Source organism: Miniopterus schreibersii (genome assembly GCF_964146895.1).
Source record: "Miniopterus schreibersii genome assembly, chromosome: 3".
In the NCBI taxonomy this organism is placed as follows: domain Eukaryota; kingdom Metazoa; phylum Chordata; class Mammalia; order Chiroptera; family Miniopteridae; genus Miniopterus; species Miniopterus schreibersii.
In genome coordinates this window covers 12556856-12576262 of record NC_138103.1, presented here as the reverse complement: position 1 = coordinate 12576262, position 19407 = coordinate 12556856, and the positions used below count along the sequence as shown (strand labels likewise).

At 57.9% G+C, this 19407-nt stretch overlaps 2 protein-coding genes across 2 annotated transcripts in view; one reads left to right on the top strand and one right to left on the bottom strand.

The window, feature by feature from the left end:
- Window positions 1–19407, top strand: part of LOC308555143 (coronin-7) — a 55894-nt gene that overhangs the window by 22991 nt on the left and 13496 nt on the right. The window contains exons 8-9 of the mRNA XM_081133026.1: window positions 2506–2592; window positions 3070–3152. Of these exons, the coding sequence (XP_080989152.1) occupies window positions 2506–2592; window positions 3070–3152 (170 nt within the window). The remainder of the gene's footprint in view (window positions 1–2505; window positions 2593–3069; window positions 3153–19407) is intronic.
- On the bottom strand, window positions 8427–19306 carry VASN (vasorin). Its single transcript, XM_081131652.1, has 2 exons — window positions 19174–19306; window positions 8427–11067 (listed from the first exon to the last, which is right to left on the bottom strand). The coding sequence occupies exon 2, from the start codon at window positions 11055–11057 to the stop codon at window positions 9045–9047; it is 2013 nt and encodes a 670-aa protein (XP_080987778.1). The 5' UTR covers window positions 11058–11067; window positions 19174–19306; the 3' UTR covers window positions 8427–9044.

Sequence of the window (19407 nt, the reverse complement as noted above, 5' to 3'; positions counted from 1 at the left end):
CCCCGCCGCACTGCCTGGGCCCAGGGGCCTGTTTTCCCCAGTGTGAGTTTTTCCAGGGACATTTGTTAGAAGCCTGAGGTAGCTGGGGCACAGCCAGGACGCTGGGCTTTTTGTGTTCCAGGCTTTGCTACCTTCTAGCTGTGGCTCTGTCTCCTCACCTTAGGTTCCTCTTGCACAGATAGGAAACAATAACCATGGACTCAGCCCACAGGGGCAGGAGGCACAAATAGCCAACAGCTGTCTTGCTGGTGACTTGAAGCCAATAGCTTCCTCTCTGGGCTTCTGGTTTCTCCATGTGTAAAATAGGAAGGTGGGAGATATGGGCTGAGGTATGTTCCAACCCCAACCTGTGCCTCTGAATGAAAAACCACTCCATCATTGCCTGAGGTCCCTGCTAGCTGGGTGTCACCTCCTCTCTGTTGCCCCCACCCACCCTCTGAGCTGGGCCCTTTGCTCTCCCAGGCCCCCTGCACTCCTTGCATGGCTCACACCTGCTGATCCTTCACATCTTAAATGTTACCTTAAGTCTGTTTCTTGCAGTTATACTCTTACTGTACTCTTTTGTCATGCTTTAGACCCTGAGTACACTTCACCACTGTTAGCACTCTTCAAAACTGCCCTCCAGAGTAGATCCCACTATGGTGCTCTTTTTGCAGATAAGGAAACTGAGGCACAGAGATGTTGAGTATCTCATACTGGGATGAGGCCCTCAGTGGCAGGGCAAGGTTTTCATCCAGGCAGTCTGACTCCAAAGCTTGCACCCTTAACCTCCACTTTACCTTTTTGTGGTATTTGTAATAACATGTAGTGACATAGTTATTTCTGTTTGGTTCACATCTGCCTCCTGACTTGTATATTCTTTTTTTTTCTTTTTTCTTTATTGATATCTTTAAGGGAGAGGGAGAGAGAGAAAGAAATCAATGATGTGAGAGTCGTCATTGATCGGCTGCCTCCTGCACACCCCCAACTGGGGATCAAGCCCACAACCTGAGCATGTGCTCTGACCAGGAATTGAACTGCAATCTCCTGGATCCTAGGTCGACACTCAACCGCTGAGCCATGCCCAGCCGGGCACTGACTTGTATATTTTACGAGTTTGGAGATCTTTTCTGTTCACTGTGTCTCCAGCACCTAGTATAGTGTGCAGCTCAAATGCTTGCATTGAGAAAATGAATGAGCAGCTTCACCAAGTACGTGACCATCTGAGATCTGTTTGGCCCCACCACCAGCTCCTAGAACAGTGCCTGACCTTTGGGAGACTTCGCATGTCTGTTGAATGAATGGTGTTCAAATGCATTGTGAACCATCTGGTTTGCTGCTTACATATGGGGTATTTGCACTCTGTTGAGAGGGCAAGAGCCCATGTGACACTTCTGACCTACTCTAGGGTGTTGGGGATGGGGCTGACCCTCACCCTGACCCCTCTGTCCTCTTTCGTGGAGAGAGGAATGCGGGTTCCTGGTTCTCAGGCTCTAGCTCTGACTTCTCTGTGCCGGCTGTGGCTGGGTGGGAAGTAAGCAGTGAGAAAAGCCCCTTGAATGACGCTGAGCTGTTTCCGATGGTCTCCCACGCCGGGGTCTGCCTCTGCAGGCTGGGGAAGGGGTGCTGAGCCAGCTCCTCGGAGGCTGCTTCCCTCCCTCATTCATTCCCAAGGAGATCGTGGGAAGCTTGGAGGAAGCTGGCCACAGTTTGGGGTGAGCTATTTTTGGTAACAGGGTCTTTTGTCTCAGGCTCTAGAGGCCAGGGTGACTGGGAGGGAGCTGTTTGCATTTCCTCTGGCCGCCTGGACTCCCCCCTGCCTGGGCCCAGGGGACAGGGTCGCTTGTGGAATGAACTAGAGCCTCTCATCCCTGGGTCCCAGGGAGCTTTCCAGCTGGCAGCTCCAGCACCACAGGAGGGCGAAGAGGGGCACTGCTCTGCCCTTTCCAAGGACGTTCTGCAGAGCTTGGCACCATGCCCTCTCCCCAGCCCCCTGGCAGCGTGGGGCGGCAGCAGTAATTCTAGTAATCCCTTGATTTGCACAGCGCTTTGCAGCAGGCTTGTTTCTCTCACATGTAGTTTCAGTTGATCCTCTCCACAGCCCTAGGAAGTAGGCAGCTTGGGCAACATGAGCTTCATGCACAAATGGGAAAAATGAAATTCTGAGAGGGCACTCAGTTCCCCAAAGCCTGGGGATGGTGACCAGCAGCTGAATGCTGCCTCCAATACACCTGCAGGGACAATGATATGCTACTACCCTGAGTCTCTGTAGCAAGGGGGCCTGATAGTGAGCAAGACAGCCTGACAATTCCTTTATGAGGGGGGAGACTGAGCCCAATCTGGGTGGCTGGGTCTGCCCTCTAGGTGCAGCACTGCCTTCAGCTGAGGTCCATCCTGTAGTGACATGAGGCCTCCCCCACCTCCAGCCGGCCCCTAGGGGCCCCCTACCTGGCCCCTCCTGTGCTTTGTGGGGCTCTCAGGTAAGTGGCCCTGACGTGGCTCAACTCTGTCTCCTTCCTCCTGCAGAGCACACAGGCCCATGAGAATAGCAAGGATGGCCGACTGGCCTGGACAGGCACCCAGGAGCACCTTGTGTCCACCGGATTCAACCAGGTAGGGCTCCTTGAAGGTGAGCAGGGACTCATACCAAGAGAGCAGGGATGAAGCCCATTAGGAGGCAAGGGCCGGGCTGCAGGCTAGCTCCAGGCCTGTCCATATACGGACCTGAGTGCAGCAGGGTCTCAGAGCCCCAGGGGACCAACTGCTGCTGAAAACTGGCAGATTCCATTTGCAATAGCTAAGCCTGACCCTGGGAACCATGGCAGCCCCACCTACCCCCCAGGGACCAGAGTCCATGGAGGGAAACGCCCCTTGTCCCTTGTCACCTAAGATTCTTAAAGGGGCAGGACATGAAAACCCCAAATCTCCCTTCCTGGCATGCTCCCCCACCATGCACTGCCTTCCAATCTCTATTCTGGGGCAAGTGCCTCTGTGCCAGACTGTGTCCCTGGGCATTAGGTTCCTGGGGAACCCAGGGGGTTGACAGACCCTCTGAGTCTCTCTGAGCCTCTCTCTGCCCCTTCCCCACAGATGCGTGAACATGAAGTGAAGCTATGGGACACCCGGCACTTCTCCAGCGCCCTCACCTCCCTCACCCTGGACACCTCACCTGGGTAGGAGCAGCCAGCATGTTGGGATGGGATGGGGGGTGGGGTAGGGTGGGGCAGGAGCACAGACGATGTTTTGATTCCAGACCTATGAACTGGCACCACTGCTGAGGATCCCCGATGCGCTGTGGCAGGGCCATCTGCAGAGTATAGGGACCTAATCCAATCAAAAGGGCTTTACCCGGCTCAGATCCTATCAGGGAGATGGCTCATCAACGGAGCAGTCAGGGGTGCCTGAGCTGGGCAGATGGGGCCCTGCCTGAGGAGTCCCCTGGAGCTTCACGAGCATGGGGTGGTGAGGCAGCCCAGAGTAGGTGGATTAGCCCAACTGACCCATCCCATGTGGCCACTTAGTCATGGGGCAGGCTTCTCGCCTGGGGACTCAGGTTGGTGTATTTTGGCATTTGGGGAGGGTACTGTGACCCAGTGGATGCATGCATGGTCCATGCGAGAATGCACTTGATTTTGCTGTGGGTGTTTTGGTGGGCTGAGGGCCGAGAACTGAGGCTTCGATAGCAAGGTGGACTTGGGGTGCATGTGGGGTGACATGGGGACAGATGGACTGGCAAGTTTGGAAGCACAAGTAGCAGAGGGTGGCAGACCTTGAACTTGTGGACTCTATGAGGCCTTCTGAGCCCTGGCTACCTGCCTGTCCCTTCTTGTCTTTGGTGAGGGGTGCCTGGGCAACATGTATGCAAATGCACCTCAGACTTCCATTCTCCCCAGAAGTGTGCAGGAGGATTTGAGTGGTGCTTGTGAGGCTCTGGGCTGAGCCTGCTCTGTGCAGAGATGGCCCAGGATCACTGCAGCTAAAGAGGTGCTGAGGGGTGACCCTTCACTTCAGTCCACATGGACCCCATGTCACAGCTGAGGAAAGAGGCTTGGGAGTATGGGGGACCACTTAACTGGGATGGGAGGAGGTGGGGACCTGGCCTTTGTTCCAAAGCCTTAGCCCTGCTCAGCTATGACTCTCAGAGGGGCTTGCTGGGACCTTCGGCACCACCACCAGGCAGGGGCCTGCAAACGTCAGAGCAAGGAGAGTGCCTTGGTCCTTGGATATCCTATCAGCCACTTCCTCTTGTTTCACGGCTGGGGAAACTGAGTCACAGAGGATGCTATAACCACTCTAAGTTCCAGGAGCACTAAGGGCTGTGTCTGGGGGTGGGGAAAGCTAAGTGCCATAAGAACTCCTGCCAGGGTGTACCCCAGCTGAGACCCCAAAGAAGGGGTAAAGGTCAGGGTGGCGTTGACCCTCTGCTCCCGTCCTCTCTCATTGCTCCTGGAGAGGCTGGGGAACTGGCGAGGTCCATTTTGCAAATGAGGAAGGTGAGGCTGAGTGAACTCCAGTGCCTTCCTCAGAATTACAATTGGGTGTGAGGCTTTTGCCGGCTCTGGGCCCTGGGAATTCAGGGGAGTCACTAGGAGCCACATGCACTCTTGGTTCCATGTCCAGCACCCCCTCCCCTCGTTCAGATACTGTGCTGGTATCTTGTTCTTTATGCCTCCCTTCCCTACAGGGCCCCCCAGCAGAGGGAGGGAGCTGGTCAACCTGGAAAAGGGACCCAGCACTAGCCATTAAATGCTCTCCACCCACCACTTCCTGCCTTTCAGGCTCTGCCACTAGCCTGTGAAGGGTCGCCCTCCCCCTGAAGAGCAGCCACACACACCCACCCCACCCAGCCCCAGCTTGGCCTCTGGAGGAGTTAACTGATGCCCAGACCCCACAGTACACTGGCCAAGGCTGACCCTGTAATTACAGCAGTTAAGAATAGCCTTGTAGGGCCAGTGAGGCCTGGAATTTCTCAAATTACTCCCAGATGGGCCAACCAGGCCAGTGTCCTGCCCCCTCCATTCCCCAGTCCTGGCCTCTGCCTCGACACCGGGCCCACACCCTTGGCAGAGGAATTGGGACTCTCCAGTCCTCTATAAAGCTGATGGACGACAGGGATGCATGCCAACCTCCAGGCTGGCCTGAGAGGTGGTGGGTCCCCTGCTCCCCAGGTTCCCTGGAAGCCAGAGTCCTGTACTGGCCCCCTGGGGTGTGGGAGCTGCTGAAAGAACTGGACTAAAGATGAAAAGTGTATGGATGGGCATGGGCATGGGCCTCCACGGCACCCCCTCGGTTTCTTCTGTTTACATGTTTTCCATCTCAATTTAGGCAGAACAGTATGTGTTCTTATAAGAGCTAGAGGGAGCCAGGAGTCAGGTACATAGTCCTCCCCAGCCTCTCAGGGAGAACCCAGGGCCCCACCCTCCCAGGGACCTCTGTCTCAGGCCCCACCTATGCCTTCCTCTTTGTCATCCCTTTCATATGTGGAGTGCACCTCACTAAGAGGAGATGTGTCATGGTGGGAAGAGCAGGACATCTGTGTCCTATCTGCAAAGCAGGCTCAGGCAGCCCTGCACTTCCCGTGTGTCAGGTCTCATGCTTGGTGGAGGGTGGAGGTGGAGGGCCAGGGTGGTCTGGTAGAGTCTGGTGCTTAAGAAGCAGCTTGTGCTCTCCTTGGGAGACACAAACACCACCTGTCTCAGGTTTGGTGCCTCTGGGCTGAGCAAATGGTCAGATGCCTGTGCAGTAGACAGGTAGGGATCCCTCATATATACTGAAGAGGCAGCTGAAGCCAGAGAAGCGGGTCCTTTGTTGAGATCCCTCCAGCAGCAAGCTTATGCAGGATGCAGGCAGGGATTGGGTTTGCTTCTTCACACCAAGGTGTGACCTCTGGCCAGACCCCCAACCCAAGCTCATCCATCAGCCAGAGGCAGGAGGTCTGTTGGCTAAGAAACCTCCAAACCTGTACAGAATGTTTGAATTTATTTGAGTCAAACTGACGATAATTGCTGGGAAGCAAAAATCTCAACAGATTGAGAAAATGCTCTGGAGAATGACAGTTTTACAGCTTATTTTATATGTAACAATCAAAGAAGAGTAAAGGGTTACATGAAATTAATTGGAAGTAGATTAGGGAGTTGGGAGAAAGCAAAGTGGGGAAATCTCTGAGATTAGATAAAGAACAAAACAGAGACACATACTTCTTTTACACTGGTGGGTATTGGACAGTTAACAGTTAACCATATACAGACATAGAAATGGTGTTTGGGGGACAATGAAAGATAACAATGAAAGGTTCTGTGGTCTCTGCTCTGGTGCCATGGGTGTACCCCGAGGGGTCTGGAAAAGGAGTTTACTCTGACATTCCAAGTATTTTATCTTAGATGCAAAAAGACAGGATGTGACTACCCCCTTTTAGCTAGGAATTTTTATGTTCAGACCATCCTATGTGGTTGCTTTCAGTCTCTTGAATTTGTAAGTCCTACCAAGCAGGCCTCCCCTGAGTTTGTCAGGTTTAGTATATGGCCCCTTTTTTGGGTCCCACACCCAGCATGTTCTTAGAGATTGAGTGTCCCCTGCCTGCCTGAGTAGCTTTTGCTCAGTGGCCCCATCCCCTCCTGGAGATCCAAACCCTCCCCACCTGGCTCGAAATGCCCTCCTGGGCCAGGGAGTGGGTGTTGGGTGTTAGGACCAGTCCCCGCCTGCTGTGAGCAAGCTGCTGTCTCTCTTCTCCTAGCCTGTCTCCCTATAGACAGGTCATTGGGTATGAAATGGGAACGTGTGTAAGCCCATGTGGCACCAGGCCTCTGGCAGCAAGGACCCAACAATGCTGGGGCTGGCATTTCTCCACATCCATCCCTGGTCCTGGCCCGGAGCCATTGGAATCACCCTGAGTAGGGGCTGCATCGTGACTTGGCCTCCCCAACTCAGCCCCTGCCCCTTCCTTTATTCCCCAGCCCCTGATCTGATGGACACTCCAAGTAGTGTTTCTGGGAGGGCTCACACCAGCCCCCTTTCTTTAGGTCCCACCCACCCCCTGCTGGCCCGTGAGGCCAGGTTTAGCTTCTCAGGGAAAACATTTATTCAGCAGCCACCGTGTTCAGCAGCGGCCCACAGGCCCACAATGGCCCCTTTGACTGGGCTGCCGAGAGGGGGGGGTGCAGGCCTCAGCATAGCCGCTCCAGTAATGAGACCCAGGCCCACAGGAAATCCACCTGGGCTGCTGCTGCTGGCTCAGGAAGATGGGGCCCCACCCAGGCCCACTGCCACCACCCTCTGCCCCTACAACCTCGTAGCTTGCCTCCTCCCTTCTCATGCCAGAACCCTCAGCAGCTGATAATTGAATCCAGAGCCTCGCGTGGCCGGGCCTGACTTGGAGCTGACATCAACGCCCCAAGCCACAGGGCCTGTTCCCCAGGCCTTACTGAACTACCTCCTTTTTGCCAGGCTGAGGCTAGGAGCTAGGGGCTGGGACCCACAGAGGGACACAGGCATAGGGCCTCGGAAAGGCTTGTTCCAGCATCTGGAGGGCCCACCATCTGAAAGGTACTAGGAAAAGGTGCTCTGTATCTATCACTGTCCCCAAGCTTCCAGCACCATCCCTGGTCCTGCCCCTGCCTATGGTCTTCCTGGAAAACACTCCGACTTCCAGGGGTTTGGAAAGCCAGGCATATCGCAACTGCAGAGAGTAAAGGGACATCATAGGCCACCAGGTCTCCACAGGCCAGACTCAGATCTCTGATCCTGATCCTGGGCCACTGGCCCCTAACAGTCTCTTGCAGCCTTCTCACCCACCAGAGGGCTCCTGCCATTCAGGATCTGTGCCACCCTTAACTAACACCCCTTCTCTGCAGCTGGAGCAGGAGCCCGTGCAGAGGGGCAGTGAGACTGCAGAGAGGGTGGGCTGTGTGTGCTCCCTGGTCCTGCACCATCCACGAAGGCCTAGCAGGACATAGTTAAGGCACCCCCTCCACAGAGGAAGGCAGGCATGAACTGCCTGTCACACCCATCCCTGAGAAGGGACCCTTGGGGACCCTCTTGGCATGTATCTACCATGAACCTCTTACAGGAGCACTGCAGCTCCTGGGCCTGGGTAGATTAAGGCTGCCCTGACTGTTACTCTTTGCTGAGGCTGGAAGCTGCCCAGCTTTTGTCCTCACACTGGGAGGCTGGACTGGGCATCTCAGTGGAGACTGGGTGGGCACAGCCCAGGACAGGATTCATGGGAATGCCACCCTTCCCACCATGGCCCTCAGCAGTAGCCCTCCCAAGCCCAGGGGATGCTGGCCAGGGCCTGGTGTCCACTGGGGAGAGGGGTCCTGGCCCCTAGGTCCCCACAGAGAGGGCTATCCTTTTACACCCACCCTGCACCCTACCCTCCCTCCACCCAGCCCAGGATCCCTGGAGCCATGCCAGAAAAACACTCAGTTTATTTTATCTTTTATTTTTTTATAAAAGGCCTTCATATCATCGTTTGTCTTATAAAAACCAAAGTCCTTGTCTCTGAGTTTGAAAAACATTTTCCCAGAATAAATGGGAAAGGATCTCTTATAAATATATTTTTAAAAACAAAAGCAAAACTTGTTCCTAAAGCGTCTTTCTTTCCAGTTTCATTTGCTGCTTCACTCCCTGGGGCTGAGGCTGGGCTACACACCCATCCTTGCCCCTGCTCTCCCTCTGCTCTCTTTCTGGGGGCTTCCTTCACTGGCCCCCAGAGTCTCCTTGGGTTGGGGGCCTGGCAGCCCTAGGCCTGTGTTACCAGCACACGGTAGAGCCTGCCTGCCCTGCCCGACCCCAGAGGTTGCACATTGCAGAGGACAGGGCAGAGTCATCCTCAGAGGCACTTGGGCTCTGGGGGCTCCTTAGAGGTCTTCACCTGGGTCCCAGCATCTTAGATGAGGAGACCAAGGTCCAGAGAGGGGCAGGGACTTGCTGCAGCCACACTGCCCCTGCCCTGATGTGTCCTCTTCATCCTATGGATCTGAGTACTGCTTGGTCTGGTAGCAGGACTGGCGCTGGCCAGTCCCAGCAGGGCTGAGAGCCAAGCCCAGTAGTCCATCACTCCCAGCTTAGATGTAGGGCTTAGTGGGAAGGGGCCCTTGGAGCCCAGGCCCTGGGTAGCCCATGAGCGGTACCTCACACTCAGGCCCACCAGATGGGGTCTCCCCATTACCTTCACTTGCCATGGGGCCTGGCTCTAAGGGGGCCTTCACCCCTTCCAGCTCTAGGGGCCCAGGCCCCATTTGCCCTTTGCCCTGAGCTGCAGCTGCCGCGGCCCGCCCCCGACGCACAAAGTAGGCTGCCCCTACAGCAGCTAGGGCAGCCAGGAGTACAGCAGCCAGGGCCGGTGCAATGAGAAGCGGCAGGTTGCCCTCTCTGGCCTGTGTGACTGGGGCATGGTTGGAGCGGACAGCTGGGGGGGTGCGGGCCTCTCCACAGGCCTCCTCGCCCTCAGGCACCCGCCCAGCCCCCAGGGGCCTGACACAGATGGAGTAGGTGGCATTGGGCTGAAGCTGTGTGACCGTGTACTCAGCAAGTGAGGCAGGCAGCCGCAGTGTAACTGGCCGCTTGTCGGGACCTGACAGGTTTCGGTATGTGAGGCGGAGGCTTCTGAGCTGCACAGTACTGCCCTGCAGGTAGCGCTGCAGCCCTACCCTCAGGGAGGTGGGGCTTACTGGCTCAATCCTGAGGGGCAGGGGCCCTGCAGGCCTCAGTGTGGCTGGGGTAGGGGAGGGCCATAGCCCCTGTCTCACCAGGGTCTCACAGTACAGACCAGTGAAGGCTTCAGGGCACTGGCAGGCTAGGTGGCCCCAAGTCCCCAGGTGGCAGGTGCCCCCATTGAGGCAGATGGATGCCGGGCAGTCCTGGGGCTGGGGGTCAGGTCCCACGGTGGGCTGGGTAGCAGGTGGCAGGCTTGGGGCTTTGGCAGCAGGCTGCGTGGGGTTTTGCCAGGTGGGGGCTGGGCTGGAAGATGAGAGTGTGGGTTCCCATGCCAGGGACCTTGTGGTGGGCACTGTAGCCGTGGTAGTGGTGGCCGGGCAGCCGAAGTCAGCATAGTCGAGGTCAAGGAGCATCTGGCCAGCATTCTTGGGTGGAAAGTGGCAGCGTGTTTCCTCTGGACTGGCCAGTTCCACGTGGTTCTCCCGTACCCAAGGGCTGAACCAGCTTAGGGGGCACACGCAATTGAAAGGGTTGCGGGCAGCCGCCAGGAGCCGCAGGCGGGGGAAGAGGCCCGAAAGCTCATGCGGCAAGGCCTGCAAACTTAAATTGCTCAGGTCCAGTTCCTGCAGGGCTGCCAGGCCAGCCAGGTCCTCGGGCCGCAGCTGGGCAATACGGGTGTTGCCAGCCAACCGCAGGCGTGTCAGTCCCTGTAGGCCCCGGATGGCAGGTGGCACACGTTCTAGCTGGTTGTCTGACACATCCAGGTCATGTAGGTTTCGCAGGCGGCCAAAAAGCCCCTCATCCAGTTGCTGTAATCCCAGGCCAGCCAGCCGTAGTGCCTCCACATTGGCGGTGTCCAGGGCGCCGGGCTCCAGGGCCAGGAAGCTATTGTGGCTGAGGTCCAGCAGTAGCAGGCTCGGCAGGCGCAGTGGGGGCAGTGCCCGAAGCTCGTTGTCTTGCAGCTTGAGCTCCAGGAGGCGATCAAGTGCATCGAAGGCACCAACCTGGATATGGTGGATTCGGTTCTTGCCCAGGTAGAGGCGCTCCAGGCGCCGCAAGCCACGGAAGGTCTCGTTGGTGATCTCACGCAGCCTGTTGGCAGTGAGGTCCAGGTTGCTGAGGTTGGCAAGTGGCCGGAAGACCCCACTGGGCAGGCTGGTGATCTGATTCTGTGATAGGTCCAGGAGCTGCAGGCCTGGCAGGCTGGCAAATGTGCCTGCGTCGAGCGTGGTGATACCGTTGTCAAAGACGTAAAGGCCTGCTGTGTCAGGCGGCACGTCTCGGGGCACCGTGGTCCCCTGGCGGGCAGTGCAGAAGACTGTCTGTGGCTGATTGCACTGGCAGCCAGACGGGCAGCCCTGCACCCCAGGCCCTGGGGCTAGCAGCAGCAGCAGCAGGGTCAGGGGGACCCTGGAGCGCATCTTTTGGTCCCTGGGAGCAGAGAGGAAAGACAGGAGCTGTGAGTTGGGCCCAGGAGACAGCTATGCCAGGAAGGACCAAGAGGGAAATTCCAAGCCCCCTTGCCACTCCCTGCCCCCAAATCCAATAACACACTGTAGTTATGAGTCAGTTCTCCAGTTTCTGGGCCCAGTTCCTGTCCCAGCCCCATCACTCCCTTTCTATGTGACTTTGAACAGTCACATTATGCTATCAGTTGATACTTCCTGTACTGTCACCAGCTTTCAGTGGGTTGATGCATGCAGAACAGGGCCTAGCGCCCAAACACTCAGTGACCACAAAGGATACCTATATCTTAACCCCAGCCCCCCCACCTCTCTGTGGCTCAGAGAGAACATGTGATCAAAAAGCATCAGGCTCCGGCCCTCCCCCAACCCTCCACCCCCAAATCTCTGTTGAGGTGGACAGGGAAGCAGGGAGAATGGTGGCTCCCTCCCCACAGCTTCTGGGGGAGACGGGCAGGCAGTCAGCCCAGTGCGTAAGCAGAGAAGCTGGCTGCCCCAGGACACCAGCCCCTGCTGCCACGCTCTACATCCTCCAAGTGAGGAGAGACCGCAGCGGGAAGACTTCACATGGAAACTATGGGATCGGTGTTTTTCCACTTGTGAAGTCAGACCTGCCCAGAACGGGAGCTGTGGGATAGCCAGGATGTGGCCAGTGGGAAAGTTCCTAGGGAAGGGAGCAGAGGTGCTGGAGCAATTAGCAGGTGTATCCCTGGGAAGGGGTGTAGGGAGGGAACCCTGGTCCTCACATCCCCTCCTGGGCACAATGACAGAACTAGAGGTGAGAGGGTCCAAGCCTCCCTGGGCTGACTCAAGGCTCAAGTTGGAGGACATTGGTTGCATGATGGCCCCTGAGACAGTGCCAGACATGGAAACACTCCCCAGACTCCTTCATCTACCATTTCTAGGTTCCACTATGGGCTGGGCACTGAAGCAGAGCCTCAGCCCTTGCCATGTGCCAGGGCCACTGAGCATTCAGCCACCTCTTGTAGTTCCCCCAGCAGCCATTCCAGGTGGAAACTATTTTCATCACTCCCAGATGACAGAAAAGGGGGGCTCCTGGAGGTGCAGTGACTTGCTGCCGTTGCACTACCACGAAATCTGAGCCAGAGCCCAGGTCCTTAAGCAAGTCCAGGTGTGGCTGGGCCTGCTGCCTGACTTGAGGCCCAGTCCTGCTGGGGTGTGTGGGGGTGGCTCCCCCACCCCCACTCCAGACTCCAGCTTGTAGCTTGACTTGCCCAAGACAGGATGGGGCCACAGCACGGGGCCCCCTTCATTCAGGCTTCTGGGGCGGGGGGGGGCCACCCATAGCAGCAGTCTCCATGATCTGAGCCCATCAGTCCCAGAGAGGCCAGTACCCCTCCCCTTCCAGGCACCTCTGCTTACACAAGGGCCTTTTGTGCTGGGGCTCAGCCTCCCCTTCCCCCACAAGGGCCAGCTGTCAGGCCAAGGCAGGTAACATGGCCCCCCACCCAGGGTGCCTTCTGCCCCACTGCCATCCTTTAGGCTGTCCCTCACCAAGGGAAGTGGGCTCCTGGCATATGAGGTGGAAGACAGGCAGGTGGTCTCAGGATGGATTAGACAAATCACTGGGGAGGCAACTGTGGTCTTAGGCCAGTTCTAGGTAAAAGCCTGTCACCCAGTTTGGGTGCCCTGCACACCTGCAGGGTTCTCCTTGTCTGGGAAGTGGGGCCATCCGCCTCTGCCCCTCACTAGTTAACACTGACGACTGCCCTTCAGAAGCTAGGGAGGCCTTCCCTGACCCCTAGCCAGTGCCCCCTCCCCTGCTCTCTAGACTCCCGGCTGTCACATGCACCCCTGGCCCTGCCAGTGTCATCTCAAGGGGGCTCCATGCACCCCACCCAGCCTCCTCCCCTGTGAGGGCTGCTCCACCCTCACTGACTCAGAGTTCGGCCTGGTCTCCAGATGTGGGCTATGAGCGTCCCCCACCTCCTGTGTGGACGTGGGGGGTGAGCCACCTCCCCCTGAATCAGCTCTCCTGGTGGAACAGGCTGGGGTCAGGAAGGGAGCAGCCAGACTCGGGGTGGGAGGGGACCCTACATGTGGCCGGCTTGATCACCCCTGTGACGATGGCTTCCCACAGGACTTGTATAAGGTCATGGTTAACAACTCACACTCCAGTCAGGCAACCCTAGGCCATGGGTGTTGGAGCTGTAAGGTGTAGACAATCATTTCTCTCAGCACCTATGTTTCTGCATCTGTCTCCCAGGACATTTCATAGTAGACACCTCCCAAGACTGGGGCACTGCTGGGGGTGCTCCCTGTTCTGCATTGAGGAGGGGGGGCCAGCATGGGTTCTGGGCTTTGCTCCCTTTAATCAGCAAAGTCATCATGGGGAAGGGAGGCAGTGACTGCTATGGCTCTGTCTCAACCCAGAGTGGCAATCTGGCTGAGTAGCTGGGAGCAGAAGCTGCATCAGGAAGAGTGACTGGCATCCTGGGCTGGGAAGACCTCAGCAGGCAGCAGCTAACCTGTTTCCCAGGCCCTAGGAGGCAGGGGCAAGCGCCTTGGCCTGAGCCTGGATCCATCACCCAAGAAGTCGGCACTGGGGCTTTGGAAAACAGCAAATGGGGGCTGGTGGCTCCAGGGGCTCTGCCACAAGGTGCCAAGAGCAGATCAGACATCAGACAGTCCCCAAGAGCAGGTCCAGACTTTCTGTGGAGGGCAGGTGACAGACATCAGGTGGTAGGAGACAGAGGCCTGAATTTGGGACCAAGTTCTGTCCCTTAATAGTTTCCCAAGTCCCCACCTGTGGACCTCAGTTTCTCAGTAGCCCTGCTTCACCTTCCAGAGTTGGCCTAAGCACCCAGTGTTCTGTTTGTTTCCAAATGAGGAAGTTCTAACAAGTTCTGGAAGTGATTCGCTTGTCTGGGCGCATGCTGGTGTGTGTGCATTGGGGGTGGGGGTGTCTCCGGGGAGTGGGGTGGGTCATGGCTGCCCTTGTGCAGCCTGTTACAATTTCAGCAGCTCTGAAGGACCAGGGGCCTCGGCTTTGATATCTGATCCGCTGACCTGAGGCAGGGAGGTGGGACCTTTCTCTCTGCAAAGGACGTCGGGAGAGTTCTGGAGGCAGTCCTGGCATTGGGGGGGTGGGGTGTGAAGGGAGAGGACAACAGGGTCCAGGGCATCCGAACTCCAGTTGAATTCAACACAGCCTCACCTTGGCCTGGCCCTGCCATGGTTTGGTGGAAAGAGGCAGCAGGCAGAGAAGCCTCGGCTCTGCTGCTGGCCTTGCTGAACTCCAAGGAACAGTTTTTGGGATGGTGCTTTAGGGTCCGACTACCTGTGTTTGCAGCCTGGCTCTGTGCCAGCCTGGCCATGGACCTTCACCTCAGTTCCCATCTGTGAAGTGGGGGGCTGGTAATAGTGCCTGGTTTTCAGGGCTGTTTAGTTTGTACTTGGAGCATGTTCTGAGTGGTCAGTCAACATTCATTACTGAAGGTGTTATCCATAACATCTGAGCCTCCTCGGGGGAGGATGCCATACTGTGAAAGGGGCTTCTTGCCCCTTTCAGCACAGACAGGAGGCCCCCTGGGGTGAGGGTGAGGCCTCCATGTAGAGGCTTCCCCCCAACCTCACCCTTGGGTGTGGGCATGGGAGAGCAGCCTGATGGGGGAGTGCCTTTAGTTTTGGAGGGGGTAGGGGGATGAGCTGTCTTCTGGCTAACCCCCTTTAGCATATGACCTGGGGGGGGGAGCAGAGTGAGGGCTCTGAGTAAAGACATCCATCATCGCAGCTCTCAGGGGGACCCAGAGTGCCCCCATCCACTCCCAAGTGTGGGGCACACAGACATCCACTCACTCAAAGGCCCCGGGTCAGGCAGGAATTAGCAAGAGGGTGGAACCCAGGCGTTTGGGTGACCGTATCAGATCTGAGGCTGAAGCATCTCACTAGTGGTTCCTGGGGAAGGACAGACCAGCATACCCCCCTCCTGCGCCCAATGCTGCAGAGTGAGTGCAGGGGTCAGGTACTATAGGCCTGACCCTGGGGCGCTGGGGCCCTGGAGCCCTGGGCCTCTGGCTCCCAGTGTTGGCCCACCCGGGCTAAGCACTGCAGGCCAGGCCTGGCAGCAGCCCAGCCCAGGAGTCTGCCAACCCCCCAGGCAGGCGGGACTGTGCCGGCGGCCAGGACAGCTGGCTCCAGTTTCGCTGACGTGTCTGAGGAGGTTCAGGGCCCAGGTTGGACCCACCCGTCTTCCCCATCCCTGGGAGCTATGTGGTGGACAAAGCAGCCTCTGGCCCAGCAGTGCAGAGGTTGGGGTGTCCTCCTGAGCCTTCAGGGAAGGGTCCAAGAGGGCAGAGCCTCAGGTTCCTCAGAGATGGCCCTCTCTTCAGGTGGGGGCCAGAGCCCTGCCCTATGATTAAGCTAAAGGTCCCCACTGGTCTCGGCATCTCTGCCTTACTCCATCCACCACTCCAACTCGCTCTGCTCATTCTACAGATAAGACCCTGATAATTCATGACCTCATCCAGTTCCCTTCCCTTTCTGGGCTTCCATCCCCCACCTGGAACCCCAGAGGCTTCTCAACACCAGCTGCAAATTAGAATCACCCTGGCAGCTTTGGAAAGTTCCTGATATCTGGTTCCCACCCCCAGGCTCACTAAATAAGAATGTCTGGGGTGAGGCCTGGCAAAGCTGTGTTTTGGAGAAGTTCCTTGGATAAGTCTCCCCTCCAGCAAGGGCTCAGACCCTGGGACAGGAGGCTGCAGAGGGGACAGTCTGTACATCAGCTTGTTTCTCCCAGTCAGAGTAAGATCCCTGAGCAGGTGTGGGAGAACAGCAGGAGCCTGCCAGGCCCCGGGTGGGGACCTTCTGTGGCCCTGTGGGTGACTTGGTAGCCACCAGACCTGTCAGCCCAGGGCAGGAAGATCAGTGACTAAGGCCAATCTACAACTCAAGTGAGCCCTCAGGGCGGTGGGATGTGTCGTCTGTCAGGAGAGGTGCCACTCTGTTGGGAGAGGACACCTGCTGCCCCGGGAGCTATGTGGTGGCTGCGGCCCAACTAGAAATGGGCCAGTCCAGGTGCCACTGCTGGCACGCGCAAGTGTGATGCCACCAGGGCTGGGTTCAGACACACGGCCCCTTCACTGCCCTGTCCCCACCCAGGGCCAAGCACCCATCAAGAAAGATCCTAGCCCTGCAATTAACCCTGACTTTGCCAGAGGAAGGCCTTAGTCACCAAGGGAGGCCACTAGCCCCAAGCCAGCTGGGCCCAGGCTGTCTGGGGCCTAGACAGCGTCTGAGAAGGAAGTAGCCCTAGAGGAGGTCTTGCCCTTATGCTCATCATGCCCAGGGATCTAGGTTACCCTGTGACAGAAGTGGCCCTTCCTGAGATCTGTGAGCTGATCAGCAGGCAGGTGAGATTGGTATGGGGAGCCACCCCCCAGCCCCCACCCCTCTCACTTCTCATTGCTGCCCATCCAGGCTCCAGTGACTGCCCCAGCCCCAACCCCTTCTCGATGCAAGCCAGCTCTCTCCTCCCTCCTTAATTAAATCTCTCAGGCAGCCTCAGAGGAATGTCAGAGCCTTATTGCATTTCCCTGGAGGAGACTAGTGGGGGGGCCTTCCCCAACCTTGGAGAAGAACTGGCTCCTAGCCTGCCCCCACCCCTTAAAGCCGAGGTGGTCTAAGGGAGCCTGCTCCAGCCTCCTCATACCCAGGGAAGCTGGAATGAGGAAAAGCGGGGGAGGCCTGCAGGCCTAGCCGGCCAGGCGGCCCAGCCAGCTAAGGGAAAGCAATCCGGCTGACTCTGGAATGTGGAAACCGATAAAAGGAAGAAGGCTGAGCCCGCGCACCCGCCCGCGGTGCATGCAGACTCCCGCAGCACCCCTGCCCGCCCCCAAACATAGCCCTGCTCCAGTCACGCGCACACACATACACCCACGCCCAAAACACGCCCAGTGGGCTGTGTTCTCTCTCTCTCTCTCTCTCTCTCTCTCTCTCTCTCTCTCACTCACTCACACACACACACACACACACACACACACACACACACCCTCCCCCTTCTCCAAGAACTCTCACAAATTCCACAGCAGTGAGGGGAGCTGGTTTTCTTGGCAGTGCAGACAGAGCCTTGGGCTCCCCAGCCCAGGGAAGACTCTAAGGAGAGCTGAGAGGGGCTCCAGAAGGGGTCACTAACCCATTTAGGTGGCATTGCTGCCCTTCCCATGAGCTGAGGACTTGCCAATGGTCAGGGATGCTTCTTTCTGGTGACCAGAGGGTACTGGCTGGCTGGCTTGCCGAAGTGGAAGTTGCCTCCTGGGCCCAGCTGGGTCCCCACTTTCCTGTCCCCAGGAGCTGCCTAGCCCAGGGGTGGGGTCCACTTACAAGCCCCCATGTGGACTCAACTCTCTTTACCTAGGACTTGTCCCAATTCCCCCAGGGCTGTAGTGGGGGGTGTCAGGAATGGGAGCCAGAAACTGTGGACCCATCTTTTGCCCAGGGCATCTCCCTGGCCCTGCCTGCCAGAAGGGCCTTCCTGGGGAAAGCAGAGGTCTGGGCAATGTCTAAGGGTCTTCTTGTGTTGAACCCCCTCCCCCATTTCCAGAGTCTAGAGAGTGGTGCCATCCCAGCAAATGCCCTGGAACACTGGCCCACACTGGTCCCATCTGACTCTGGACCCACAGGTCCCAGGGGTAGCTGTTTCAGTTTACAGCAGCTCAAAGCCGGAGAGGTGGGACAGGCAATGCCCAGGCCCCCAGCCTGGCACGAGTATGCTCCTTGTCCCTCTCTGGGCCCAGGAGAGGCCAAATAATGGTCTGGAGGGAATCCAGCTGGGCTGCTCATTACCAGAGCCCTCTTCCTGCCTCTGACACTCTGTTTACAGAAGCTCTGGGGCCTGATTCCCCTGGGAGAAGACAGCAAACTCAGGGGACTGCTCTCCCATCCCCCCACCCACTTGCCTTAGCGCTGTTTGGCTTTGCCAACAGCTGGGCCCTAAATGGACTTCACTGCCTGCTGGACCAGCTTGAATGGACCCAACTCGGAGGGTACCCACCCAGCCACCTTTTTATGCCCTCAATACCCAAAAGTCCAGCCAAGTGGGGAGGGTCCTTTGAGATTCCGTTCAGTCCCCCAGCCCCAGAAGCTCTTGGCCTGGGGAGGGAGGCCCTGGGCCCTGGTGCCTCTCTCCAGAGCCTCACCTGCCCTTGGTGCAAAAGGCAAGCAGGGGGACACTGGGACCGTCACGGTCTCTTCTCTTCCTCCTTCCCACCTTGCAGACTCCATTCCCTAGGCCTCAAGGGGGAGAAGTGGTCAGCGACCCTGGTGTGGTAATGGTTAAGGAATGGTTGGCACTAATCAGCTGATCTGCCAGTGACCACAGGGAGACCTTGGCAGCCCTCAGGCCCCAGTGCTGCCAGCCCTGGGACACAAAGGAGTAGACTGGCTCCAGGCCATTGGGTTCAAAGCCCAAGCAAAGCCCCTTCTCTGGAAGAGGCAAGATGGTAATACCTGGGCCCCAGGCACTGGGTGGAGTGGAGACCAGGGCTGAGGGGTGGCAGTGGGGGTGTGGAATGGTGCATCAGTACCTGCCAGCCACTGGCTTACACTTCCCCAGGGCTGTATACCTGTGCCCCACTCCACCCAGCTCTGTCCTGAGTGACAAGGGCCCTCAGGACCCCAGGGGACCAATCTGCAAAGGGGCACTGGGGGCTCCAGGCCCAGAACCAGACTGTCCCACTTTAGGAGGTAAAAGTAACCGAAGACTATGGCATAGCCATCCCCTTAAAGGGATTTGATTCATAAAACTGGTCATGCCGGAGGGCCCAGCCGTGGGAGGAGGAAGCGAGGGAGGGGGTGTTTATTTTGTCTACTCGCAGCCCCGCGGGCCGGCTGGTGAGCTGTGTACATACGTCCGAGGGCGCACCCGGCCATGGGGCTGTCCGAACCCGGGTGGCCCAGGTGATGGTGTGGCTTGAGGACTCATGCCCCCCGACCCCCGAGTGCGTGTGCGCGCGGCGAGGGAATCTGCGCGCGTGATCGGCGCATGTGCATAAGCCGCCCCCGTGGCCCCCCAGGTCCCGTTCGTAGCCCCCCCAGTCAGGCAGACACTCACCGGACAGCAGCGGCGGGAGCCGGGCGGGGCGGGCCACGGCCTCAGTCCTTCCCGGCCAGCCAGACCGGAGGGTTCCTGGGTCCCGAGGCAACCGCGTCCGCGTACCCCCGCCACGGGCTCGGGCTGCGGAGTCAGCTTGAGGGAGGCGGGTCGCGCCTTTAAGGCAGGGGGGAGGGGCTATCGCTGGCGGGGGGCGGGGCGGGGGCGGGGTCGCTCCCCATTGGCCGGGGCGGA

What these genes read in the sequence shown, in the direction of transcription:
- VASN (XM_081131652.1), bottom strand. Translation starts at nt 11,057, where the DNA reads ATGCGCTCCAGGGTCCCCCTGACCCTGCTGCTGCTGCTGCTAGCCCCA.